This window comes from Peromyscus maniculatus, chromosome 7 (genome assembly GCF_049852395.1).
Source record: "Peromyscus maniculatus bairdii isolate BWxNUB_F1_BW_parent chromosome 7, HU_Pman_BW_mat_3.1, whole genome shotgun sequence".
Classification (NCBI taxonomy): Eukaryota; Metazoa; Chordata; class Mammalia; order Rodentia; family Cricetidae; genus Peromyscus; species Peromyscus maniculatus.
The window spans coordinates 50949129-50972042 of record NC_134858.1 but is presented as its reverse complement, the minus strand read 5'-3'; the positions used below and the strand labels follow the sequence as shown (position 1 = coordinate 50972042).

General features: G+C 46.8%; 1 protein-coding gene across 3 annotated transcripts in view; it reads right to left on the bottom strand.

Moving 5' to 3' along the window:
* Window positions 1–22676, bottom strand: part of Slc35f2 (solute carrier family 35 member F2) — a 51881-nt gene extending 29205 nt beyond the window's left edge. Inside the window, exons 1-2 of one of the 3 annotated variants that reach the window (XM_042280949.2) lie at window positions 22371–22676; window positions 21526–21889 (exon numbers count right to left, since the gene is read on the bottom strand). In XM_042280949.2, coding sequence (XP_042136883.2) covers window positions 21526–21635 — 110 coding nt within the window. In that variant the 5' untranslated portion in view covers window positions 21636–21889; window positions 22371–22676. Of the gene's footprint in view, window positions 1–21307; window positions 21331–21525; window positions 21973–22370 lie in introns of those variants that run through there. The other 2 variants (XM_076576285.1, XM_076576286.1) reach the window with 2 other exon arrangements.
* Between the last annotated feature and the right edge of the window lie 238 nt (window positions 22677–22914).

Here is a 22914-nt window from a genome sequence, read left to right as displayed (position 1 = left end):
CACAAAGGAACACATGCAAAATATAAAGTAACTCAGCAAAGCAGGTGTGTGTGCCGGAACCCAAGCACACCTGGCCAAGAGGGCTTCTTTCTTTTATCCCTGGTGGTGGTGGTGACTGCATCTTATCCCATCAGTGGGAGCTCAGCTTCACAATCAGAAGGCAATTGGTTAATCTGCACAAACAGGAAGGTTCAGGAAATATGAGCTCTTACTAGGCTAAATAGCTCTGGTAGGAAAAAGAAAAAAAAAAAAGGTTCTAATAGTGTGGACCCAAAGACAAATACCAGCAAGCAATCATTTAAATATGGTGGAGCCAGGCATGGAGGCACACACTAGTAACCCAGCATTTGGGAGGTGGAGGCAGGAGGATAAGGAATTCAGGGTCATCCTCAAGTATAGAGTGAATCCAAGATCAGTCTGGGCTACATGAGACCCTGTCTCAAAAAGCCTAATTAATGAATTAACTGGAGCAGGAGAGATAGTAACTTGGTAGCTAAGAGCGTATACATTTGCTGAGAGCTCTCGCAGAGGATTAAGCTCAGTTCCCAGCACCCTCGTCAACTCACAGTCACCAACTCCAGTCCCAGGGGATCCAATGCTCCCTTCTGGCCGTCTTGGGCACCTGAACGTACATAACAGCTACAAAGATGTACACATAAATTTAAACAAATAAATATGATGATGATGATGATGATAACATCAATAATGTGGGGCTACGGTGTAACTCAATGGTGGACACAAGGCCCTAGGTTTGATCCCTAGCATGGCAAAAAATAAAAAATAGAAATATAAAATAAGCTACAATGTACAGTGTAATGGAGCAGAGTGGTAGTGATCAGTTCTGCTGGGCAGCATGAATTCTAGAAAAGAAACTTGGCAATATGGGGAAGTCTCTTGGTCCATTAGCAAGACTTCTGTATCTGAATGGAAGACAGAGTCCAAGGCGACAGGATGGAAAGATGGAGAAAATTATGGGGTACCAGAAGAGAAGAGGGCTCCTCACCACAGAGTCTGGTTGGAGCCTCTCACAGACTGAGACTCAAAAACTCCAATACAGTTAACAACATTTGTCATGAAGGCTGCCAACACAGAAACAATACATAAATGTTAAAATAACAATGAACTTGGCTTAGAGCCCAAGCCTGTGTGACCTTCAAGTAGTCTTATTTCTTCCCAGATATTTTCTGGGAATCTCAAAAACAAGACCAAAGCTTTGTTTATGGTCAAAAATCAAATATTCTCAACTTTAATGCAACCCTTGCAAACAAGAGTTTTACCTTATCGTCTGCAGCCTGCCCAATGCATAGGAACCAACCACCCTAGGACATCATTTAAGTCCTGAGGTGCAACGGCGAGAAGCCACCCCAAACAGTAAAGACTTCATCGGCTCCCCTTCAGACGTCCCACACCCATTGCTGTCTTCCCAAGCACCTGTCTTTCAACTCATGTGCTTAAAGATGCCTTCTCATAAACTCCAACTCTGCTTTTTACTGGCTCATTCTAAAATTCTTTTCTGCCACGAGAGTCAAAGTCCTTAAAAGATAAGAAATCTTCAGCTGCTGCTTCAGCTGGGAGGCGTTTTTTTGCCCTGAGCCTTTGAACTCCAAGAGTAGAAAAGGTTCAGGAAGTCGAGCTCTAGGACTGGATTTGCCAAGAAACTTCAGATCTTCTTTCTTACGGTGGGTGTACAGGCTAGCTGCCGTGCCCAGCCAGCATCTGCAGGTGGTTTAACTGCTGAGTCGCCTCCTTCATCCTCATCATGACTTATAGTACACTCTTTTCTATCTACCTGTCTGTCTGTCTGTCTATCTATCTATATTTTATGTGCACTGGTGTTTTTCCTGCACATATGTCTGTGCAAGGGTGTTGGATCCCCTGAAACTGGAGTTACAGACAGTTGTGAGCTGCCATGTGGGAGCTGGGGGTCGAACCCAGGTCCTCTGGAAGAGCAGACAGTGCTCTTAACCACTGCGCCATCTCTCCAGCCCTATATGACACTCTTTAGTGATATCAGTTAGCAATAGTTTTAGGACCCAGGGGGATCTTAACAATGTGTCACTCTGAAAACATAAAGAAATAGAGATAGATCCCTGATGTCACGGGATTCACAACACAAAAGTGAAGAACAGTAAAGAACTTACGGAAAGTGGGGTGAGTGTTAAGAAATGGGCAGCTGGGAGGGGATTTCATGGTATTTCATAGACTCAAAGAATGAAGAGAAGTTATTCAGGTCAAGAGAAGAGCCATGGAGGATGGGGAGGTATCTTAGACTGTGTGCAAGCATGATGATCTGAGCCCAATCCCCAGAGGACATGTGAAAAGTTGGGCATGGTGGCACACCTTCGTAACCCCATCTCTAAGAAGGCAAAGGCAGGCAGATCCCAGGGGCTGGCCTAGCTCAATCGGTTAGCCCCAGCTCAAAGTGAGAGATAATCTTTCCAAAAGGGAGCCAGAGATGGCTCGGTGTTTAAGGGTACTTGTGCACAGTAGTGGTGGCACCCACCTTTGGTCCCAACACTTGGGAGGCAGAGACAGGCGGATCTCCTAGGGTGAGTCAGCCTGGTCTACAGAGTGAGTTCCACGATAGCCAGGGTTACACAGAGAAACACAGTATCGAAAAACCAATAAATAAACAAACAAAATAAGAGTACTTGTTACTCTTGCAGAGGACATGGATTGAGTTCCAGGATAGCCAGGATTACACAGAGAAACTCTGCAGATAGATAGATAGATAGATAGATAGATAGATAGATAGATAGATAGATAGACAGATAGACAGAGATAGATAGAGAATAGACAGAGATAGAGAGATAGAGATAGAGAGATAGATATAGATAGAAGAATACTTGTTCTTACAGAGGACGTGGGTTTGGTTCCCAGCACCTACATGGTGGCTTACCACCAGGATAGCCATCCTGAGGAATGACACTCAAGCTTGTTCTTTGGCTTCCACACCACACATGCACACGCATAAACACTCGGACCAGCACACACACATGAACATACGGTACACAAGCACACATACAAGGGATAGGTGTGGGGAGACTCCATGGGAACCATCATCCCATCAGATAGAAGAGCATTCTCCAGCACCAGTGTGGACGAGTAACATCATGTGGGTGCTGGGGAATCAGCACCCACAAAATCTCTCCCAAACCTGTGGTACAAACAGAACCCAGTGGGAATAGTTCTTGACTGGTAATTTCAAGGAATGAGTATGTGTGGAGAGCTACCTAAACGAGAAGAACTGAGAAAGATTTCCCTGATGTAAATGATTGCTACACTGTTACCAAATCCAGACTGCACAAGCTGTCCTGGAGCTCACTGCATAGCCCAGGCGGACTTCACACTCTTCATCCCCCTGCTTCAGCTCCCCAAATGGTGCGATTATAGGTGTGCGCATCCACCCTTAAAGCTACTTGTTTCATTATCACCATTTTAGATCCTGTGACTAAATGTGGGAGGGAAGTAAAGGCCATTCCACAAATAGCCACATTCTTCCTTCAAACATGTAAACAGGACACTGGTTAAAAGCCTTGAGCTGGGGACACTGTCGTGGATTATTATCCAGGAAGGTCCAATAAGAAAGAAGCTTTCTCAACTTAATCAGAGAAAGAGGTAACTACAGAAGGATTAGAGATGTTGACTTTGGAGATGAGAAGGGGCCAGGAGATAGGACATGCAGGTGGCTCTCAAGAAACTGGAAACAAAGGACTGGATTCCCAACTAGAGCATCTAGAAAAAGACACAGCTCTACCAATACTAATTTTGGCCCAATGAGGCTTCTGTTGGTTGGCCTTCTGAGCCACGGAATGAAAGATAGTAAAGTCACGTTGCCTTGGCCATTAAACTTAATGAAGATGAAATAACAGAGGCACGATCACTTTATAAGCCATAATTTTAAAACGTGGCTAGAGGCTAAGGCATGGTGGCACATGCCTTTAATCCCAGTCCTTGAGGGGCCGAGGCAGGCAGTTTGTTAGGACAGCCACAGACAACTAATAGACAAAACTGATTAGCATGAGCTATTTTTAAAACAGTATAGAGCTTACTGTTAGAACTACTTACATTCTTCTTAGTAAATTTGCTTAGGAGAAAGATAATCAAATCAAATAAAGGATCTATTAAGTAGCTGTGGGCAAAGTCAATCAGGAGCCACTTTGGATTAAAACACTCACCACTTGTGGGGGGGGGGGGGGCGGTGATAAAAACCAGGCCTTCAAGCCAGAAACTGATAAAATAGTTTTACACAAATGAACAAAAATTAAACTTGTAAATCTGGTGGTTTCTTCTTACACCTCAAGTTCTGTGTGAGCCTTACATAGTCAAGAACCTAGAGAACGTGTTAATAGTCTCTCTCCCCTGTACAGTAAGAGGAACTAGGGGAAGCACCGGCCACCACACTGAGTACCCACATATATTATTAACTTGCTGGATTTTCAAACAACAGTAAGAGTACACATCATCTTTGCAAAGATTCTGTCGCCTGACCAAGTTCAAATGTCAATCAAAACAGGAACACTAAAGTCCAAAGATGATCTTAGCGCCCGTCTGTGTTCTTTCCGTCAGGCTCAGAAGATGAAAAGAGGGAGAAGAAGGTAAGGAAAGAGATGGGGACTGGCAAGCTGGCTCGGTGGGTAAAGGCATTTGCTGCTAAGCCTAACTATCTGAGTTCCATACCTGGGACCTGCATGGTAGGAGGAGGGAACTGACCACAGCGGCTTGTCCCCTTGCTTTCACACACACACACACACACACACACACACACACACACACACACACACACACAAAGGAAAAGGGCCCAGTACCAGATTGTCAACCTATAAATTCCTACTTCGTTTTGATTATAATCCTCCTAATCCCATTTTCTACAGTGTAACAGCATGCATTCCATTTATTTTACTGGTCTATGAATGCAGACACCATCATGGACATTCTGACTGCTTCCCCCATATCTACAGTCAAATAAAACATAGTGGTAACAGTAATGGTAAGGATCATGACTGAGTGCACACTACAGAGCACTAGTCTAAGGATTTCACATCTCTACTCCATTTTTAACCCAACAGCCTATTGAGGGAGGCGCTATCATTGCTCCTATTTATTGATAAAGATGCAGAGATATGGAGCTGTACTGAAAAAGGACTACCTCTGTCTCTGAAGTCTCACAAAAAGAATATTAATAATCACCTTCATATCCTAACAGATGTGAGGCAGTGGAATGGAAATACCTGTGGGCTAGATATCACATTAAACACCCTTACTCATCACTCAAATCTGACCAAAACTCTTGCAAGACAGGGACTACAGGCACAGTCACATGGGTAAGAGACTGAGCTTCAGCCATTCGGAGAAATAACTTGCCTAATTTGGGCAATTATTAAGTCTGTGTTCTTCCTGCTTTTCACACTGTCCCTTGATAACCGTAATAAAATGTGATCTTGAGGATTACAGTGCCACACAGGGACCAGCTGATATGAATTACCCCACATCTCTAACAACGGGCACTGACGAACAGCCCACTGGGGCATGTTTGACAAATATTTCAATGCATGGTGTTTTGGTGAAAATAAGGGAGACAGCATAAAATCTCTCCTGAAAGGGGCTGAGGGGAGGATTAAGACGCGCAGGATTAACCTGGGGTGACATCGACACCACTGACCTGCAGGAGTTTCCATCCCTAAGACGATCCACGAGGCAGGCTCTGCCCACCACTTGGCAGAAGAACTGAGGACAGATTAACCCCGCTCTCAACAGGCAGCCAGGAAGCCACAGCCCATAAAACATGAAGTTCTTAAAGCTGCCTGCATTTATTAGGGCGAGACCTAATAAAAAGTTTGGAAAGGCTACTTTTTTCAACGTCTAAATTTACCTGCTTGTGGATTAGCAAAACAAAAGTCATTTTCCCTCTGGTTGCTGGTGTGGCTTACACTGCAGATGCGTGTCTTCAAATGAAGACAACTGTCTGGCCGGCTGTTCGAAGCAAGAAGCCCACAGTGAAGGAAGGCGGGACACAGAGCCGGAGCCCTAGTGTGGTTTGGGTTCCTGGCTCCGGCTGCCTCCACGCTGCGGTTTGGCAGCTCCGCCCTCCTTGACTCTGTAAAGCAATCTATCTTTCTCCCCATGCCAGTGGTGAGCTGGATTTCCCTAAGAACCCATCACTCAGCGGTTGCCAGCCAGTCGTCTGAGGACAGAAGTGAGGACCCGATCTCAAAGCTCCTGGGGACCGGGCCCAGTGAGAGAACTGGGAGGGGCGGTGTTTGAGGAGATTTCCTGTGAGTCACTGGGTCCTTTCCAACCTTTCAACACCCACCAGTTTCAAACCAGAAAAACCGTCACACCCCTCCCTCAAGTCAGGCCCAGCTGGCACTGGTTTCAGCCAGCCCACTCTCCCTCAGTGCTCTCAAAAGAGATCTTCTACTACCAGACAAGAGGAAAAGAGCATCCGTGTAAAGCTAGTGCACTCACACACGCACGCACGCACGGATGCAGGCACACACACATAGAATTAAGAATAAAAAATAGGAGCATGAGCCGGGCGTGGTGGCGCACGCCTTTAATCCCAGCACTTGGGAGGCAGAGGCAGGTGGATCTCTGTGAGTTCGAGGCCAGCCTGGACTACCAAGTGAGCTCCAGGAAAGGCGCAAAGCTACACAGAGAAACCCTGCCTCGAAAAACCAAAAAAAAAAAAAAAAAAAAAAAAAATAGGAGCTGACTATCTTATTCTTTCTCTCATGTGTAGACTCTGAAGTTTTAAAAAGAGAGACGAACGAATAGGGGTATTCTGGCTAGTCTTACGTCAAGCTGGCACAAGCTAGGGTTACCTGAAAGGAAGGAATCTCAATTGAGAAAATGCCTCTATAATGTGCAGCTGCATAAGAAAATGAAGACATTTTCTTAATTAGTGACTGGTGGGGGAGGGCCGCATTGTGAGTGGTGCCATCCCTGGGCTGGTGGTTCTGGGTTCTATAAGAAAGCAGGCTGAGCAACCATGGGGATCAAGCCAGTAAGCAGCACCCCTCCATGGCCCCTGCATCAGCTCCTGCCTCCTTCCAGCCCTGCTTGAGTTTCTGTCCTGACTTCCTCCAATGATGAACTGTGATCTGGAAGTGTAAGCCAAATAAACCAAAAAAATGGAGGGGGGAAGGGAATGGCCCAACAGTTTAGAGCACTGGCTGCTTTTTTTTAGAACACTTGGACTTAGTTCCCAGCACCCACGAGGTGACTCCCAGCTCCCTGTAGCTCTCATTCCAGGAGATGCCTTCTTCTGCCTCCTTTTAGGCAGGGTGTGGTGGTGCTAACCTTTAACCCCAGAATTCTGGAGGCAGAGGCAGGAGGATCTCTGTGAGTTGGAGGCCAGCCTGGGCTACAGAGTGAGTTCTGGGACAACTAAGGCTACCACAGAGAAACCCTATCTTGGAAAAAAAATAAAATAAAATACCTTTTAGAACTGGGTGGTGGTAGCACATGTCTTTAATCCCCGCACTCAGAAGGCAGAGCCAGGCAGATCTCTATGAGTTCAAGGCCAGCCTGGTCTACAGAGCAGAGATCCAGGACAGGCACCAAAACTACACAGATAAGCCCTGTCTTGAAAAAAAAAAACAATAAATAAATAAATAAACAAATAAATAAAATACCTTTTAGATATATAGATATTTCCCATTGCAGTATACAGCTGAAAATCCACAACACTAAGGAGGTGCAGACAGGAGAATGAGGAAGGAGTTCAAGGTCATCCTTGGTTATATATGGAATATAAAGCCCATCCTGAGGTAACTGAGACCCAATCTAAAATAAAGAACTGGGCATGGTGGATCCAAGGACTCTGGAGGCAGAGACAGGCAGATCTCTATGAATTAGATGCCAGCCTGGTCTACAGTGAGTTACAGGCCAGCCAAGGTTATATAGTGAGACCCTTTTCACAGAGAGAGATGGGGGGAAGGAGGGAAGAGAAAGTCATACAGATAAAAACTATATTTAAGCCGGGCGGTGGTGGCGCACGCCTTGAATCCCAGCACTCGGGAGGCAGAGCCAGGTGGATCTCTGTGAGTTTGAGGCCAGCCTAGGCTACAGAGTGAGTTCCAGGACAGGCTCCAAAGCTACACAGAGAAACCCTGTCTCAAAAAACAAAACAAAAACAAAAAAAAAAAAAAACCCTATATTTAAAATACATACATACATATAAATATGTAATAGATCTGAAAGCTAGCAAATGGTGAAGGGAGGATTCAGGTGGTGACTATCTATAGTTATCTGTAGTGGAACAGATAAGGGGATGAAGAAGGGAATGACTACTGGGAGCATATAAATTCTAGTTTAGGGATAGCAGTGAGTTTATGGGAATGCATTACATTAAAAAAATTAATAGAGCTATTCATGTGCCAACACTGAGAGTATATCATGAGCCAGGAATTAAGATTAATCTGCTTTGTGCAACTGGAGTCTGAACAAATAAGTTAAGTGATGTTTCAGGAAGATATTTATCTTGAGGTTAATGTACTGTCAGGCATGCTTAGAGACACAAATGGCTGGGAGGGAGGCTGCCAAAGGTCCGTTGAGGGTGGGTGGGCTGTGTGCTTGCTTGCTTTTACTATCCTTCTCACAAGGGGCAAGAAAGTACCCAAGGCTAGCAGCACAGAAGGCCAGGCCAAATTGCCTGACTGGAAGGAAGCATGGCTCGTTCCAGGCTACAGTCTGACTGATCCTATCAGGTGGGATTACTAATGCTCCCTCTGCCTCGGTTTCCCCGTGTTCAAGTGGGGAAGTTAATGCAGAAAATTAGCAGAAGCAGAATGTGGATCAGATGTAGACTGCTTGCTTAGCACGCTAGATTTAATTCCCAGTACTTGGAGCTGGGGTACAACTTAGGAGGCAGAAGCAGAAGGTTGAGGCGTTGAAACAAAAACAAACAAGACAATTCTTTAAAGCGGGTGTAGTGGGTCACACCTTTAATCCAACACTGAGGAGGTTAAGACCAACTGATTCAAAACGAGTTCCAGGCCATCCCATATCCCGGAGGAAAGGAAGTTAACAGAAGGATTACAGGAACTAATGTTCCCTGAAGCCCTGGAGTACTGTGGTCACTCTGGAGTACAAAGCTAACCATGCTCGGCAAAGCTCAGCTCTTGCTGTTTTTACCTCTCGCCTGACAGCCCTCGTGAAAACCAGGCAGGAGCTGCTGGACACAATGTCGCACACCTCTGTTCCTAGCAGTAGGGAGACAGAAGCAGCATGACCGCCAAAACTTCAAGGCTAGCCTGGTCTACATGGAAGGAAGGAGTTACTCTTTGAAAATATTTTCTAAAGCCGGGCGGTGGTGGCGCACGCCTTTAATCCCAGCACTCGGGAGGCAGAGCCAGGTGGATCTCTGTGAGTTCGAGGCCAGCCTGGGCTACCAAGTGAGCTCCAGGAAAGGCGCAAAGCTACGCAGAGAAACCCTGTCTTGAAAAAAAACCAAAAAAAAAAAAAAAAAAAAAAAAAAAAAGAAAATATTTTCTAAATTCGTCTAGAGCAGGAATGTCTCCAGAGTGCTCTGGCCAGATCTACTGCACCATGCATGGACCCAGCCTCAAGTTTTCAATAGGAAACTGAATTATATTCTCTCTTAAATATTCTGGTTTTAAAAAAAAATAACTAGCCAGGTGGTGGTGGTGGTGGTGGTGGTGGCGGCGGCGGCGGCACACACACACCTTTAATCCCTGCACTTGGAATGCAGAGGCAGGGGGATGTACAAGTTCAAGCCAGCCTAGTCTACATACAGAGTGAGTTCCAGAACAGCCAGGAGAAGAGAAACTCAAAAACCAAGAGAGAGAGAGAGAACAAACAGACTAAAAAGGAGTTTTGGACCTCGTCGTGGTCTTTCATGGAAGCTGGGTCACATCATTAGTATAATAGTTAAATTTGTCCAATTGTTTTAATTACTGTAGACTCCTATAACCATTCAAAATAAACATCCCCAAATCTGTGCAACAAGACCTTTCATAAATCAGGCATGGTAGTGTGGTGCTTGCCTGCAATCCCAGCATTTAGGTGGAGGCAGGAGGATTAGAAGTTCAAGGTCGTCCTTGGCTACATAGTGAGTTCAAGGCAGGCCTGGATGATAATCTGTTAGAACTTGTTAAAAACCAAAACTATTTATACGAAGTCTTCATGCGTGCCTATTCCTACTTTGCTTTTCAGTAGTTCTAAAATACTAAGTAGCTTGGTTCCTGGAGGGTTTAATAGTTAGAAAGTATAATTTTAAAAGAACACAGGTTTCCAAAGACATGCTTGATAACACAGAAAAAGTCACACGTGACAACGTGGGAGTAAAAGTTAGAAGAAATAAAACAAATAATTCACTTAGATGGCCTGGAGCACATCCTTGTTACTCAGAAAAATCAGTTAAACTCACAGGAGGGAGGTGGTGCCAGGGTGAAGGCACTTTGTGTATGGAAAGGAGAATGTTCTTGGGTTTTAAATGTGCAGTGAAGAACTTAACTGTATCTCTTGAGGCTAGAAGGATGGCTCAGTGGTTACGAGAACTTTCTGTGCAACCCAAAGGACCAGAGTTCGAATCCTAGCACCCATGTAACAAGCTAGGGCTCCTGAGTGTTCCTGTAACCCCAGCTCCAAAAGAGATGGAGACAGGGGAATTATTAGGGCTTGGTGGGTTCCAACTGATCCAAGAAAACTTGAGCCCTGGGAGAGATTCTGCCTCAAAGGAATGGGTAGAGATCAATAGAGGAGGACACCCAACACTTCTGGCCTCTGTGTGCATAAAGACACATGCACTGCATATACATGAACAAATACATAAATATACACTAAATAAGTAAATCAACTTTTTGGAAAAAGAATTTTATTTCTTTTCTTTTTGTTTTGTATGAGACAGGATCTTGCTAACTATCTCCAGCTATCCTGAGACTCATTATGTAGCCCAAGCTGGCCTTAAACTCACAGCAATCCTCCTGCCTCAGTCTCTCAGTGGTAGGACTACAAAAGTGTACTATGATGCCCAGCTAAGAATTTCAAGTAAAGTTTTTTTTTTCTTTACAAAAGCTCTAGGATTAACAGCAAATGGGCCTGCTAAGTAATTAAATGGAGTGGCCTACCCTAGAGAGTTGTCCAGCAGCAGCCAACTCAATATTGGAGAGCGGCTGCCAAAAATCCTGCATAGATGAATTAACAGGAGTGAGAGATCCACTACACAAGAAGTGCCACTCGATTCGATTTTTAAGTCAAGTCAGTGTTTAGAAGAGGGAGCTTGAAGCCTTCTGGAAAACCAACCTGTTTGAAATAAGTTCTCTAATGATCCTCAGTAACAGAAGGAAATTGGTGTGTGTGTGTGTGTGTGTGTGTGTGTGTGTGTGTGTGTGTGTGTGTGTGAGAGAGAGAGAGAGAGAGAAAGAGAGAGAGAGATGGGCAGAGATAAAGGGTGTGTGTGTGTGTGTGTGTGTGTGTGTGTGTGTGTGTTTGTTTGTTTGTTGTAAAGATCCAACTGTTTGGTTGTGACTGTTTTGAGACAGGGTCTCACGTAGCCCTGATAGGCCAGGAGCTGGCCGAGTCTAGATTGACCTTAACTCCTGATCCTTCTCCTCAGATGAAAGAGCTGTGTGCCACCATCCCAGTTTAGGAAGTGCTGGGGAATTGAACCCAGGGAATTGAACCCAGGTCCTTCGGTGTGCTGGGCCAGTGCTTTACACACTGAGCTACAGCCCCAACGTCTAACTTTTAAATGAGTTTACCAAAACATTTCTCAAAAGAGTTTCCAGGAATGGCAGCTCCCATCGTCTGCCCATGTGGCCACCTTCTAAACATCTCTGAAAGCTGCCCTTCAGAAAGAGCCTACTTTTCCTTCTGCCCTAGCTCTCACATCTTATTTACCACAGCTAACAAGAGGAGGGGCCCACACATGGGTAGACCATGATTCTCCAAGATGATGGGTTATTAAATGAAGGTGTCAGTACTGGGTATGGGATACCTCCCTGTGGATGAGTTACTGGTCAGGGAAGGCCCCCAGGCTCCCAGAACAACACAGGCTACCGCCGTTGCTCTTGGTTACCCACTAGAACTAGATGGTAAGACTATTGCTGAAGACACAATACACTTTGGGTGCAAGACGGAGAAATCAAGCTGGAAGTGACCTGAAAACTCTCTTTAATGACTAGTTTTCATAGTGCCAGAAGGTGCTATATAGACCACTGGGAGAGAAAAGACACCAATGGTACCTATGCAGCCAACCCTCTACGCTACAACACCGACCTGAAAGGCAAGGTGTGTCCAGCGATGTAATAGTGGTCTGAACGGCAAGCGGTTAAGCAACTGCTTTTAGATTGAATTTAAAAATGGCTTCACAGGAAGGAATTCATGTCTGGTACTATACGCCTGGTCAAAAGCCCATGGCTAGGGAGGTCACAGGCCCCAGGAGGAACCTACTCCTGCATTTTGCTAAACAACACATTGTCAAGCTGCCTTCTAAATATTTGTGCTTATACCTATAGATTAGGGCTGTCTTCAACCTTGGCCAAAAAAGCTTCTCTCTGCAGTGGTCAGCAGTGAATGCGGAGACTTGGAACTAGCCAAGTGCTGAGAATAAGTGTCTATTGGATGCCCAGCCATAAATGAGACATCTACAGCCACCCCACCCCATCCTTCAGGCTCACGAAAGGGGTGGGAAAATGTAGGAACTGGAGGATGGGGAAGAGTGTGTGAAATTCTGTCTTTGGGTCATGATATGGCCGCTGCACCCATAAACTGAAGACACCTATACTTACCTGCACAAAGTCAAGTCAACAGGTCAGCCAGCATTCAACAGGCAGGGCCACCTGGACTCAGAGGGTCATTAACAACCAAAGCAGAGAGGACACAAAGAGGAAGAGAGGGAGTCGGTGGTGCATCTATAATCAGCGTGCATTATTTACATGCATGAAGCTGCCAAAGATAATAAGTCAAGATATTCCATTTTTAAAAATAGGATTTTACTGTTCCCATCGACCTGTCCTATCTTCAGAAGGGGAAGAACTGCTACCGGTGTTTTTTTTTTTTTTTGGATTTGTGCCAAGGGCAAAGTACCACAGGGGCTTCTGAGATGAACTCCAGCCTCTGCCCTAAGGCATTTTCCAGGGCTAGTGGTAATTATTGCCAAGCTTTCAACAGTAAGCGCAGGGAGGGGTGGGGAAATATATCTTACAGATAGAGAAGAGGGGCATCCGACCGAGCTGGGTGTGAGGGTGGGTGGGAAGGAGTCGCACATCCCGGCTTGGCACTGTCTACAACACTCTTGAAGCCTCCACAAGAAGAAAGAATGCAAAAAGCACCAAGGAGGGAGCCCCGGGGAAAAGGCTGGGTGGTCACAAGGGAAGCACAGGGGTCTGTCTCTGAGCGATCGTCATTCTGGGAGATGAACCAGGAGTCGGGGGTGGGCAGGTGACTGAGACCCTGGACTTGGCACGGGGAAGTCTAACTACCCCCACAGAGACAAATACTGTGTGAGTCCAGGCCATCGCTAGGGGCATCCAGAGAAGTCAGATTCGTACACGAAGTGGATGGGGTTGGGGATGTGGCTCAGCAGGTAAAGGCACTTACTGCCAAGCCTGATGACCTGAGCTTAATCCCCAGGGCCCACGAGGTAGAAGAAGAGAATGACTTCTACCCGAGTTGAACTCTGAACTCTATACACTTGCGGCATAAACATGACCACACACATACACAGATAAGTATAAGTAAATATACAAACGTCTTTAAAGGCAAGGAAGGAAAGAAGGAAGGGAGGAGAGGAAAAAAGAAAGGAAGGGACGAAGATGAGGGCTGGGGGGGACTGCCAGGGCCAAGAAGGCAGGGTTGGTTTTGGGGTTTTTTGTTTTGTTTTTGGAATTATGAACACATTTTGCAAGAGGACAGTGGTGGAGGCCGCACTGTATAATGATGCCTGCCTCTAATGTCTGTAAACACCACACACAGAAGTAACTAAAAAGAGAGAATTCAAACTATGTACATTTTAGCCTAATTTTTAAAGCACTGAGTCAACTGTTATGAACAGGCACAAAGGAAGAAGAGGGAGACGGAGGAGGGAGGCCACCAGGAGAGGGACTTGCGGTCCTGGGAGATTGGGTGACCGTGGCTCTCACACTTGTGTCCGCTGCCACTTTCTACAAACCCAGAGAGAGACTAAGCATTGTCACCCTCCCCACATTCTTGTGTTAGCCTCTCATCCCCAAGCGGACAGTAGGCAGGGGCACAGCTTTGGGAGGTGCTTAGGGAAGGAGGGTGTGCACTGGTTAGTTTTTGTCAATTTGACAGAAACGAGTCGCCAGAGAAGCTGAAAACATGGAGCCTCAGCTGAGGAACTGCCTCCATCCAACTAACCTATAGGCAAGCCTGTGGGGCATTGTCTTGATCAATGACCGATATGAGAAGGCTGAACCTCCCCTGCTGGTGCCACCCCTGGGCAGGTGGCCCTGAGTTGCATGAGAAAGCCAGCTGAATGAGCCATGGAGAGCAAGCATAGGCAATGCTCCTCCATGGCCTCTGCTTCAGCTCCTGCCTTGAGTTCCTTCCCTGGCTTCCCTGTATAACGGATTGTGACATAAGATGAAATATAAACCCTTTCCTCCCCAGGTTGCTTTGATCACAGTGTTTATCACAATGAGTAAAGTAACTAGGTCAGGGTTCTTCTGTATGACTGGGATTGGCACACAAAAGAGGTCCCGGATTGCTCTCTAACCTCATCTGCCATGTCAAGGCATCATGAGGCATCGTGAGAAGATGGCCATCCATGAGGCAGTAAATAGCCTACACCAGACACCAAACCTGCAAGAGCCTCAGTTTCAGGCATCCCACTTTTCAGAGCCACAAGAAATGAATTTCTGCTGTCTCCAAGCCACCCAGCCTGGAGTACTGCTCTTAAAAATCCAGACATCTTGCATAAAATCCCAATTACAAAAACGGCAAGAACAATGCATCTGTGGGTGCCAGAGACCAGCTAAGAAACTCACCAGGTCCTGTTCTTTACTTGCTCCCCAGGGGAGCCTCCGAGGAACCTCCATGGACTCCCAAGACACCTCTTAATTTGTACGCCATCGGTGCAGGGCAAGGGCAGCACCCTAAAGCCTCGGCTTTCAAAAATGATAAGGATGAGGCCTCAGAACTAGCAAAGCGGGTTTCACTTTAGAATCAGCCGTAACTATCTCTCTCTGCCACTCACTGGCTATGTGTTCCAAGCAAATTACTCATCTGCTCCGTCAAATGGGACACCAAACCGTGTAGGTGTGTCACAGGACTGATGAAATGTAAACAGGGAATTCTCGTTTGATGGTGGCGATGGCTACCCTTTTGTTTGGTTTGACATCTCTCTGATGGTGTGAAACCATGGGTGGAAGCCACAGAGTCCGGATGAGAGATGATAAGGTTTACACGGAAGTAAGGGCCGTAAAGATGAAGGGGAGATGGGCTCCGGGAATATTCTAGAAATGTTGTCAAGATGAGGAATAAGCTCTGACCGCCGCCAACTTCTCTGCTTTCAGATTAGCCCTGGAAGGAGCAAAGAGAAGTAGGATGAACCTAGAAGTTGTCTAGAACTATTCTGGGGAGAGGACTGCACGCTGGGTCCAGAGGCCAGTGGAGGGCCTCTTAGAAAAGTTCTACTCTGACGTCTCCCCGTACCACACAGAAAGGGTCACTGCACGTCCTCGGACAACTCCCTGCAGTGCTGAGGAAGTCAGATGAGGGCAGCACCCAGCAAAGCACTCAACTGTGCGCTCCCGCCAGGGTCAACAGGAGAATGAACACCCAGCACGGAGCTGTGCTCCGAGGGTGGAAATGGGAAGTCACTGGGCACCGTGGAGCCCAGATATCTGAGGCAGTTAAAAACAAACATCTGGGGCTGGAGAGATGGCTCAGAGGTTAAGAGCACTGACTACTCTTCCAGAGGTCCTGAGTTCAATTCCCAGCAACCGCGTGGCAGCTCACAACCATCTATAATGAGTTCTGGTGCCCTCTTCTGGCCTGCAGATAGAACACTGTATACATAATAAATACCGTATATATAATAAATAAATAAATATTTTTTTAAAAATCTGACAATGTCTGCAGACATCTTTGATCGTCATATTGGGTGTATGTTGAGGGGTAAGGGTGTTGTGCTGGCATCTGTTGGGGAGAGGCCAGGATGCACAGCTGCTCCCCCATGAGGAATTATTCAATTCAAAGTGTGCTATCACAAACTATATAACAGTGGACAAAACTTAACATTATTCCTGACTCCTAAGTCTAGAGGAAGCAGATAGTAATTAATTGCACAATAGAATGGGGCTGGGAGAATTTACAGAGACTGGTAGGATAAAGGATTACCCAGGCCTGCACAGCACAAAGCATATAAATGCTCTCATTTCCTATAATTTCCTTAAACGATGCCATATAACAACACCCTTCATGGGGCTAGAGAGATGAATCAGCGATTAAAAGCATTGGCTGCTCTTCCAGAAGACATGGGTTCAGTCCCTAGCACCCACATGGCAGCTCACAACTGTAACTCCAGTCCAAGGTGATCCAATGCCCTCATCTGGTCTCCTCAGGCACCAAGCATGTGGTGCACAGACATACATCTAGACAAAAAAAAAACAAAACATAAACTGATATTCCTATAGACTGGTGAATGGTCAAGAAGTGTGCCACTCCTGTAGACTGATAGATGGTGATAAAGAGGTTCCACTCCTGTAGACTGATAGATGGTGATAAAGAGGTTCCACTCCTGTAGACTGATAGATGGTGATAAAGAGGTTCCACTCCTGTAGACGGATGGATGGTGACAAGGAGTGCTCCACTCCTGGAGACTCATGGATGGTGGCAAGGAGTGCTCCACTCCTGGAGACTCATGGATGGTGGCAAGGAGTGCTCCACTCCTGGAGACTCATGGATGGTGGCAAGGAGTGCTCCACTCCTGGAGACTGATGAATGGTGGCAAGGAGTGCTCCACTCCTGGAGACTCATGGATGGTGGCAAGGAGTGCTCCACTCCTGGAGACTCATGGATGGTGGCAAGGAGTGCTCCACTCCTGGAGACTCATGGATGGTGGCAAGGAGTGCTCCTGTGCACTGACCAAAAAAAGAAGTGTACTTGTAGACTGCTTGAAGGGTTCACAACATGCCCCCACGGTCGCATATACCAGGCGGACACTTCCGCCTAGCCAATTCCAGGTCAGGATAGGCATTTCTGGGTCAGGGCGTCTCTCATAACCAGGATACCCAGCAGACCTGGACACCTCCGCCTAGCAAGTTCCGGGTCAAGGCGTCTCGCGTAACCAGGATCCGTGACGTTACATGGCCACGTAAGCGCGCAACGTGACCATGTGATCTACGCACACGCGTGGAGTAGTGACGTGACCTGGCCACGCCCCCAGCCGGTTTTAAAGCAGAGCGCCATATTCCTGGTTCTCTCTTCTTCTCCACGCACGTGTCTCTCCCACAGGCCTGCGCACTCTCTATCCCTTTATCTCTAATAAACTCTTATAAGCGGATTCTGTGGTGTTTCGTGACACTTCCTTGCAGGGTAAGAACACAACGCAGCTAAATAACTAACACTGCTGGCCTACTACTGTTCACCCTCCTCCAGTCCATGCCCTCTCCACACTAAGTTCCTAGCAGTCCTTTAAGTGAAACACTCTCTAGCCCTTCCAACCTGGCTACCTCTCTCACTTGATAGGAACAAAACTTCAAGTTTCTCAGCTGGTACTCCCCCTGGCAGGCCTGCCCTCTGCCCCCCTTTGTGCCAACCCTGAACTTTGGAAGGTGGCTCTATTCACTACCGTAGCCCAACACCATCAGCGAACTTTGGACTTACTCCTCTGGCACTTACCATGATTCCTTTACTATAATTTGATTATGAGCCCTCTTGCAAACAGAAACTAAATCATATTTACCCTCCACTCACAAAGATTAGTTTAGGGCCTAGGACACTACAGACGCCTAAGGTGTATTGAATGAAAACAACAAAACCAAACCTGACCAGCATTGTGTTACAAAAACACAATAAAAAGCTATGCCTCAACAGCTTGTCCATTATTTGTTAAGGAAAGATGAGCACATGAAGTAATAAAGTGTTCTGCTAGAGACAGAAAGTTGACAATCGTAAGGAATTCTGCATTTTGAAATATATGAATAAATTAAGGTCTGTGTATCAGAATGTAAACTATCCAATAGTTTACAAATAATAAGTGTCCTCTGGCACTTCTGGAAATCCATGGCTTTTGTTACAGTTTATTATTTGACTAGAGGACAATAAACAACAAGTAAGGTTCAAGGCCCATCGATGGTGGTGCACGCCTTCAATCCCAGTACTCAGGCAGAGGCAGGCAGATCTCTGAGTTCAAGGCCAGCCTGGCCTACAGAGTGAATTCCAGGACAGCCAGGGCTACACAGAGAAACCCTGTCTCCAAAAAACAAAAAGCAAACAAACAAAAGGTCAGGTTCAAGGGCAGAACCTATTGGGGAACATTCCAGGTCTGTTACTGTGAACGCTTCAGACAGGAAGTGCTCACTGAACTTGTCGGGTGAGTACTCAAGTGATCCTATACTTCTTTCCCCTCCCTTCCGTCTTTGAGACAAGGTATCACTACAGTTGGCCTTGAACTCCCAGAATGCCTTTGAACATTCATCCCACTTTCTGAGTGCTTGAGATTACCATCAGGCACCACCATAATCAGTCTAGTCATCTAGTATTCAAAAAATCAAACAAAAAAAAAATGTCTATGGACCCCCCTAAGGGAGTTGGGGTCACCTAGAATATACACTTCAGATAAAGAAGGCAATCTGTTCCACACCCTTAACTTTTCCCTGTACTTAGTACCCACATGTCAAAAGTGGTATTCTTGGTGAAAGGCACAGAAAAGGAAAAACAAAACAAAACAAAAAACCTCTATGAAACTACTATAATCTATCTCCTCTGTGTCCCATCTTATCTCCATACCCATGGTACCCTGGACAAGAAGGTTAGGAGTTCAAGGCCAGCTTCAGATAACATAGCAACCTGAAAGTCAGCATGGCCTCCTTAAGACAGTGAAAAATGGCAATAACAAAAAAGAAAGTTTCAGGCAGTGACGGTCAGAACAAACTTCACCACCACAGGGAGGCAGTCAGAGTGGGGTATAATGAAAAGGATGCTTCACGAACTTTGTCATAGAAACCAGATACACACACCTGTAGTTCCAGGTACTCAGGAGGCTCAGGCAAGAGGATCAGTTAACCCCAAGAGTCAGTGACCAGCTCAGGACAACCGAAAGACACTGTATGGGAAAAAGGGTGTGGGGAAGCTAAAGCCAGAATAAGAGCAAATACGGTTACGGACTCTAGAAGCGTAGTGTTGGGCTTCATTTCCTTTCCTGGCATGCAATTTTGGATCAGGAAAAGAAATGGTTCATGAGCAAAGAAAAGTAGGAAGAAAAGAACTTTATCATCTCTCAGCTATTTATTCACTCACTCATTCACTCACTCATTCATTCATTCTTGTGCTAAGGGTCGTGCAGAATGCACAAGTGAAAAGGAACAATGCCTGCTGTTAAACAGGCCCATCCGCCAGGAGTGTGAAATACCCACAAACCACCATCACACAAGAAAGTAAAAGTCCCCCAGGGAGGCGCAAAATAAACCTCATGGAGAGATGGAAGAAATCCCAAGAGGCTATTAGACTCTTCTGATTATAAAACATACTATCTGAAAACACCCTATGAAGAGAAAATCATATTTGCAAGTACCTCTGGCTGAGCTGATATCTGCTAGATTATCTACCCCAGCCTTGGGGTCACTGGCACCTTCCCAATTACCACATGTTCCCATTACCGGGGACTGGAGAGAGCTCACGGTGGCAACTAATCCATGCAGGACACTGTAATGGGCCAGCCTCTCTCTTCCCACTGCTGGGTGGTCAACCAAGGAATCCTCTCACAGCCCGCAGGGTAAGCAGGTTGGGGGAAGGGTGCTGTAGAAAACTGTTAGTAATCTTTTCTTGCATTATCTATCTATCTATCTATCTATCTATCTATCTATCTATCTATCTATCTATCTAGTGTGTCCTTGTATGTGGGCATGGGTGGATATGCATGCCACTGCACATGTGTAAAGACCAGAGGACAGTTTTGGGAAATTATTTCTCCTTCCATCGTGTATATTCTGGGAATTGAACTCAGATAATCAGGCTTGGTGACAGGAGCCTTTAACCACTGAGACATACTACTGTCTTCCTACCTACCCTCACCCCCACTTTTTTTTTTTTTTTTTTTTTTGCTATTGTTGAGAACTGAACCCAGGGTCTGACCCATGCTGAGCATGAACTCTCACACTGTGCTGCAGTACCCCAACGATCCTCAAATAGCACACAAGAATTGAGTGACTTGTCCAAGGAAGACCAGCTCACTAAGCTTTGAATTCAAAGTCTGAGCCCTCAGTGATATCACTGTAACGTCTCCCCGCTAAGAAATTACTGCTAAAATATCAGGACATTACACGACTGTAAGAGAATGGTCGATTTGGGGCCAGTTGACTCCTTTGAACATGCGTATCTATTTAAAACTATGCTTATTTATGACCAAAAAAAAAAAAATGCATGTATACACATTTATCGACCAGCTCTGAAAGTGAGATGCCTTTTCAAGGGCGTAGCTTTGAAAATCTTTCCTGAAATTCATTGCCCAGGGTGGATAGCGGCATATGCCTGTAGCCCTGGCACTCTCATAATCCCCAGGTGAATTGCTTAGCCTTGTGTTTCCCTACCTAAAAAGTGGCTCTAACAATAGCGCCATATCCTAAAGAGAAGGAGATGTGGTGCTGTTGTCCACATAAATGGCTAAGCGCAGTGCCTGGCACGGAGTAAAGGCTCGGTAAATGGATTTCGTTATTTGGATGCTAGCCTCTTATGTGTCTCCAGAACGCAAGTCGTCCAGTGACCACAGAAAGCTTTCCCCAGAGTCGCTGCCAACTCTTTAAGAACATCTCTACCTGCGGCCCAACAGAGCACAGTGACATCAGCCACCTGCTTCCCAGGACCTTAGCTCCAGAGGTGGCCATGTCACCTCGCTCAGGCCCCAAAACAGGGCAGACGCAGTCTCAAGTTCACAACAGCACAAAACTTAACCCAGCTTTCTCACTTGAGTGAACTCCAGTTGGAGGCACCATCAGGCCGGGTGGGAAAGGATCCCGAGCTGAAAGAATGCGGGCGCCGCGCCAGGAAAGGCAGCACTTCCACCTGCCAAGCGCCAGGGTGGGCAGCCCTCCTCCACGGCGTCCCCCAGGACTCCCACCCTGCTGCGGGGGGCGGGGGGGAGCGCACGGGGACCGACCTCACCATGCCAGCTGGATGAATTCCCTGCACATCCTCTGAAACGCATCGCCACGGCTTCTAGGGGTGTATGTATGGGAGCATCCAGGTGAAACCAGACCTCCCGAGTGCGCTGCGCCAAAGTCGGGGCGCCGCCGCTTCCGCAGACACGTGTGCGCGGGTCGCCAGCGAGTCCTGCCTGGGTCCCCGCCACCCGGGCCCGCCCCGCGCTGCACTCACCAGGTGAAGAGTTTGCCTCGGATCCTGCTCAGCAGGCTCCCGATCGAGCCCACGGTGCCCAGCGCCTGGGGCTCCGCGACCCCTTCGCTCGCCGGCGACTCGTCCTCCATGGGGTCCCTATGAGCCTCGCGTGCCCGGAACCCCGCGAAGTGCCCCGGCCCGGAAGACAGGAGGCGGCGCCTGGGAGGACGGCGAGGACTCAGCCCGCGCCTTGTCTTGCTCTCCTGCTGTACTGGCTCGCCTGCCTGCTCGCGTCCCCGCGCTCCTCCGCCCGGCTCGTGCGACAAATCATTAACTGTCAAGCCCTGAGGGCCAGACAATGCTTTTGCAGATCATCACCTGGCACCTCAGGGAAGCTGGGAAGCTGGGGGAGAAAGGGCAGGTTTGTTTCCTCAGCTAGCGTCAGTGCTGGGTAGGGCACAATGTAAATTTAAGAAATTAGGAGGTTGGGCTTCTTTTTTTTTTTTTTTCCGGGGTGGGTGGAGTTGATTTGATTCGTTTGTTTGACCTAAAGTCTCACTCTGTAGCCCAGATTATCCTGGAACTCACTATGTAGCCGAGGCTAACCTCGAACTCGCAGCACTCTCCCTGCCTTAGCTTCCAGAGGGCTGGGATTTACAAGCCAGCGCTACCATGCCCAGCGCAGGTCAGGATTTTATAGTTCCTTGTTTGAAATTAGCAAACGAAGTGATCTGTTAAGAGGTTATCTTGGCTGGTTCCCATAATGTCCTACGGGACGCTGAAAGCTGGTGCCAGCCTGAACTTTGCTAACTGGAAGGACCCACTGACCCCGCCCCTGTGTCCAGGTCTCCCTCCCTCTCCCTGAAAGAACTAAAGAAAATTACAGTTTCTTTTCTTCGCAAAACAAAGGTCTAGGAAGTGTGTCTTTGGGGCGCGGGCTGAGGCAAATCTGTCTCATGGGTGTGTTGGATTGCCTTGTTACACTCAGCCTGTCCTGGCCTTGACCCGGGCCATGCCTTCGGATGCTTGGATGGACCCAAAAGGGACAAGAGGGATTAAAAAGTGGACTGGGAAATTTCCTGGTTCTTGCTGACAAAAGTCTGTAGTGTTGATTAAACACCTTTTCCTGAAAGAGACCAGGTGTTGAGACCGATCCCCACCTCCTCAGCCCCACCCTAACCTTCTTTCGTGGATAAAGGAACACAGTAAACAGTGGATTCTAGAAGTCTGTGGATGCAAAAGAGCAGGTGGTTCCGTAAGAGACACTATGAAGAACCAGGTTTTAAACCAGCTGGTACCTCAGGCCTTTAATCGCAGCTCCTAGGACCTAGGAGGTTGACATGGGCATCGCCTTGAGCTGGAGGCTAGCCTAGAATAGTGTAGTTCTAGCCAGCCTGAGCTAAAGTGAGACCCTGCCTCAAAAAAAAA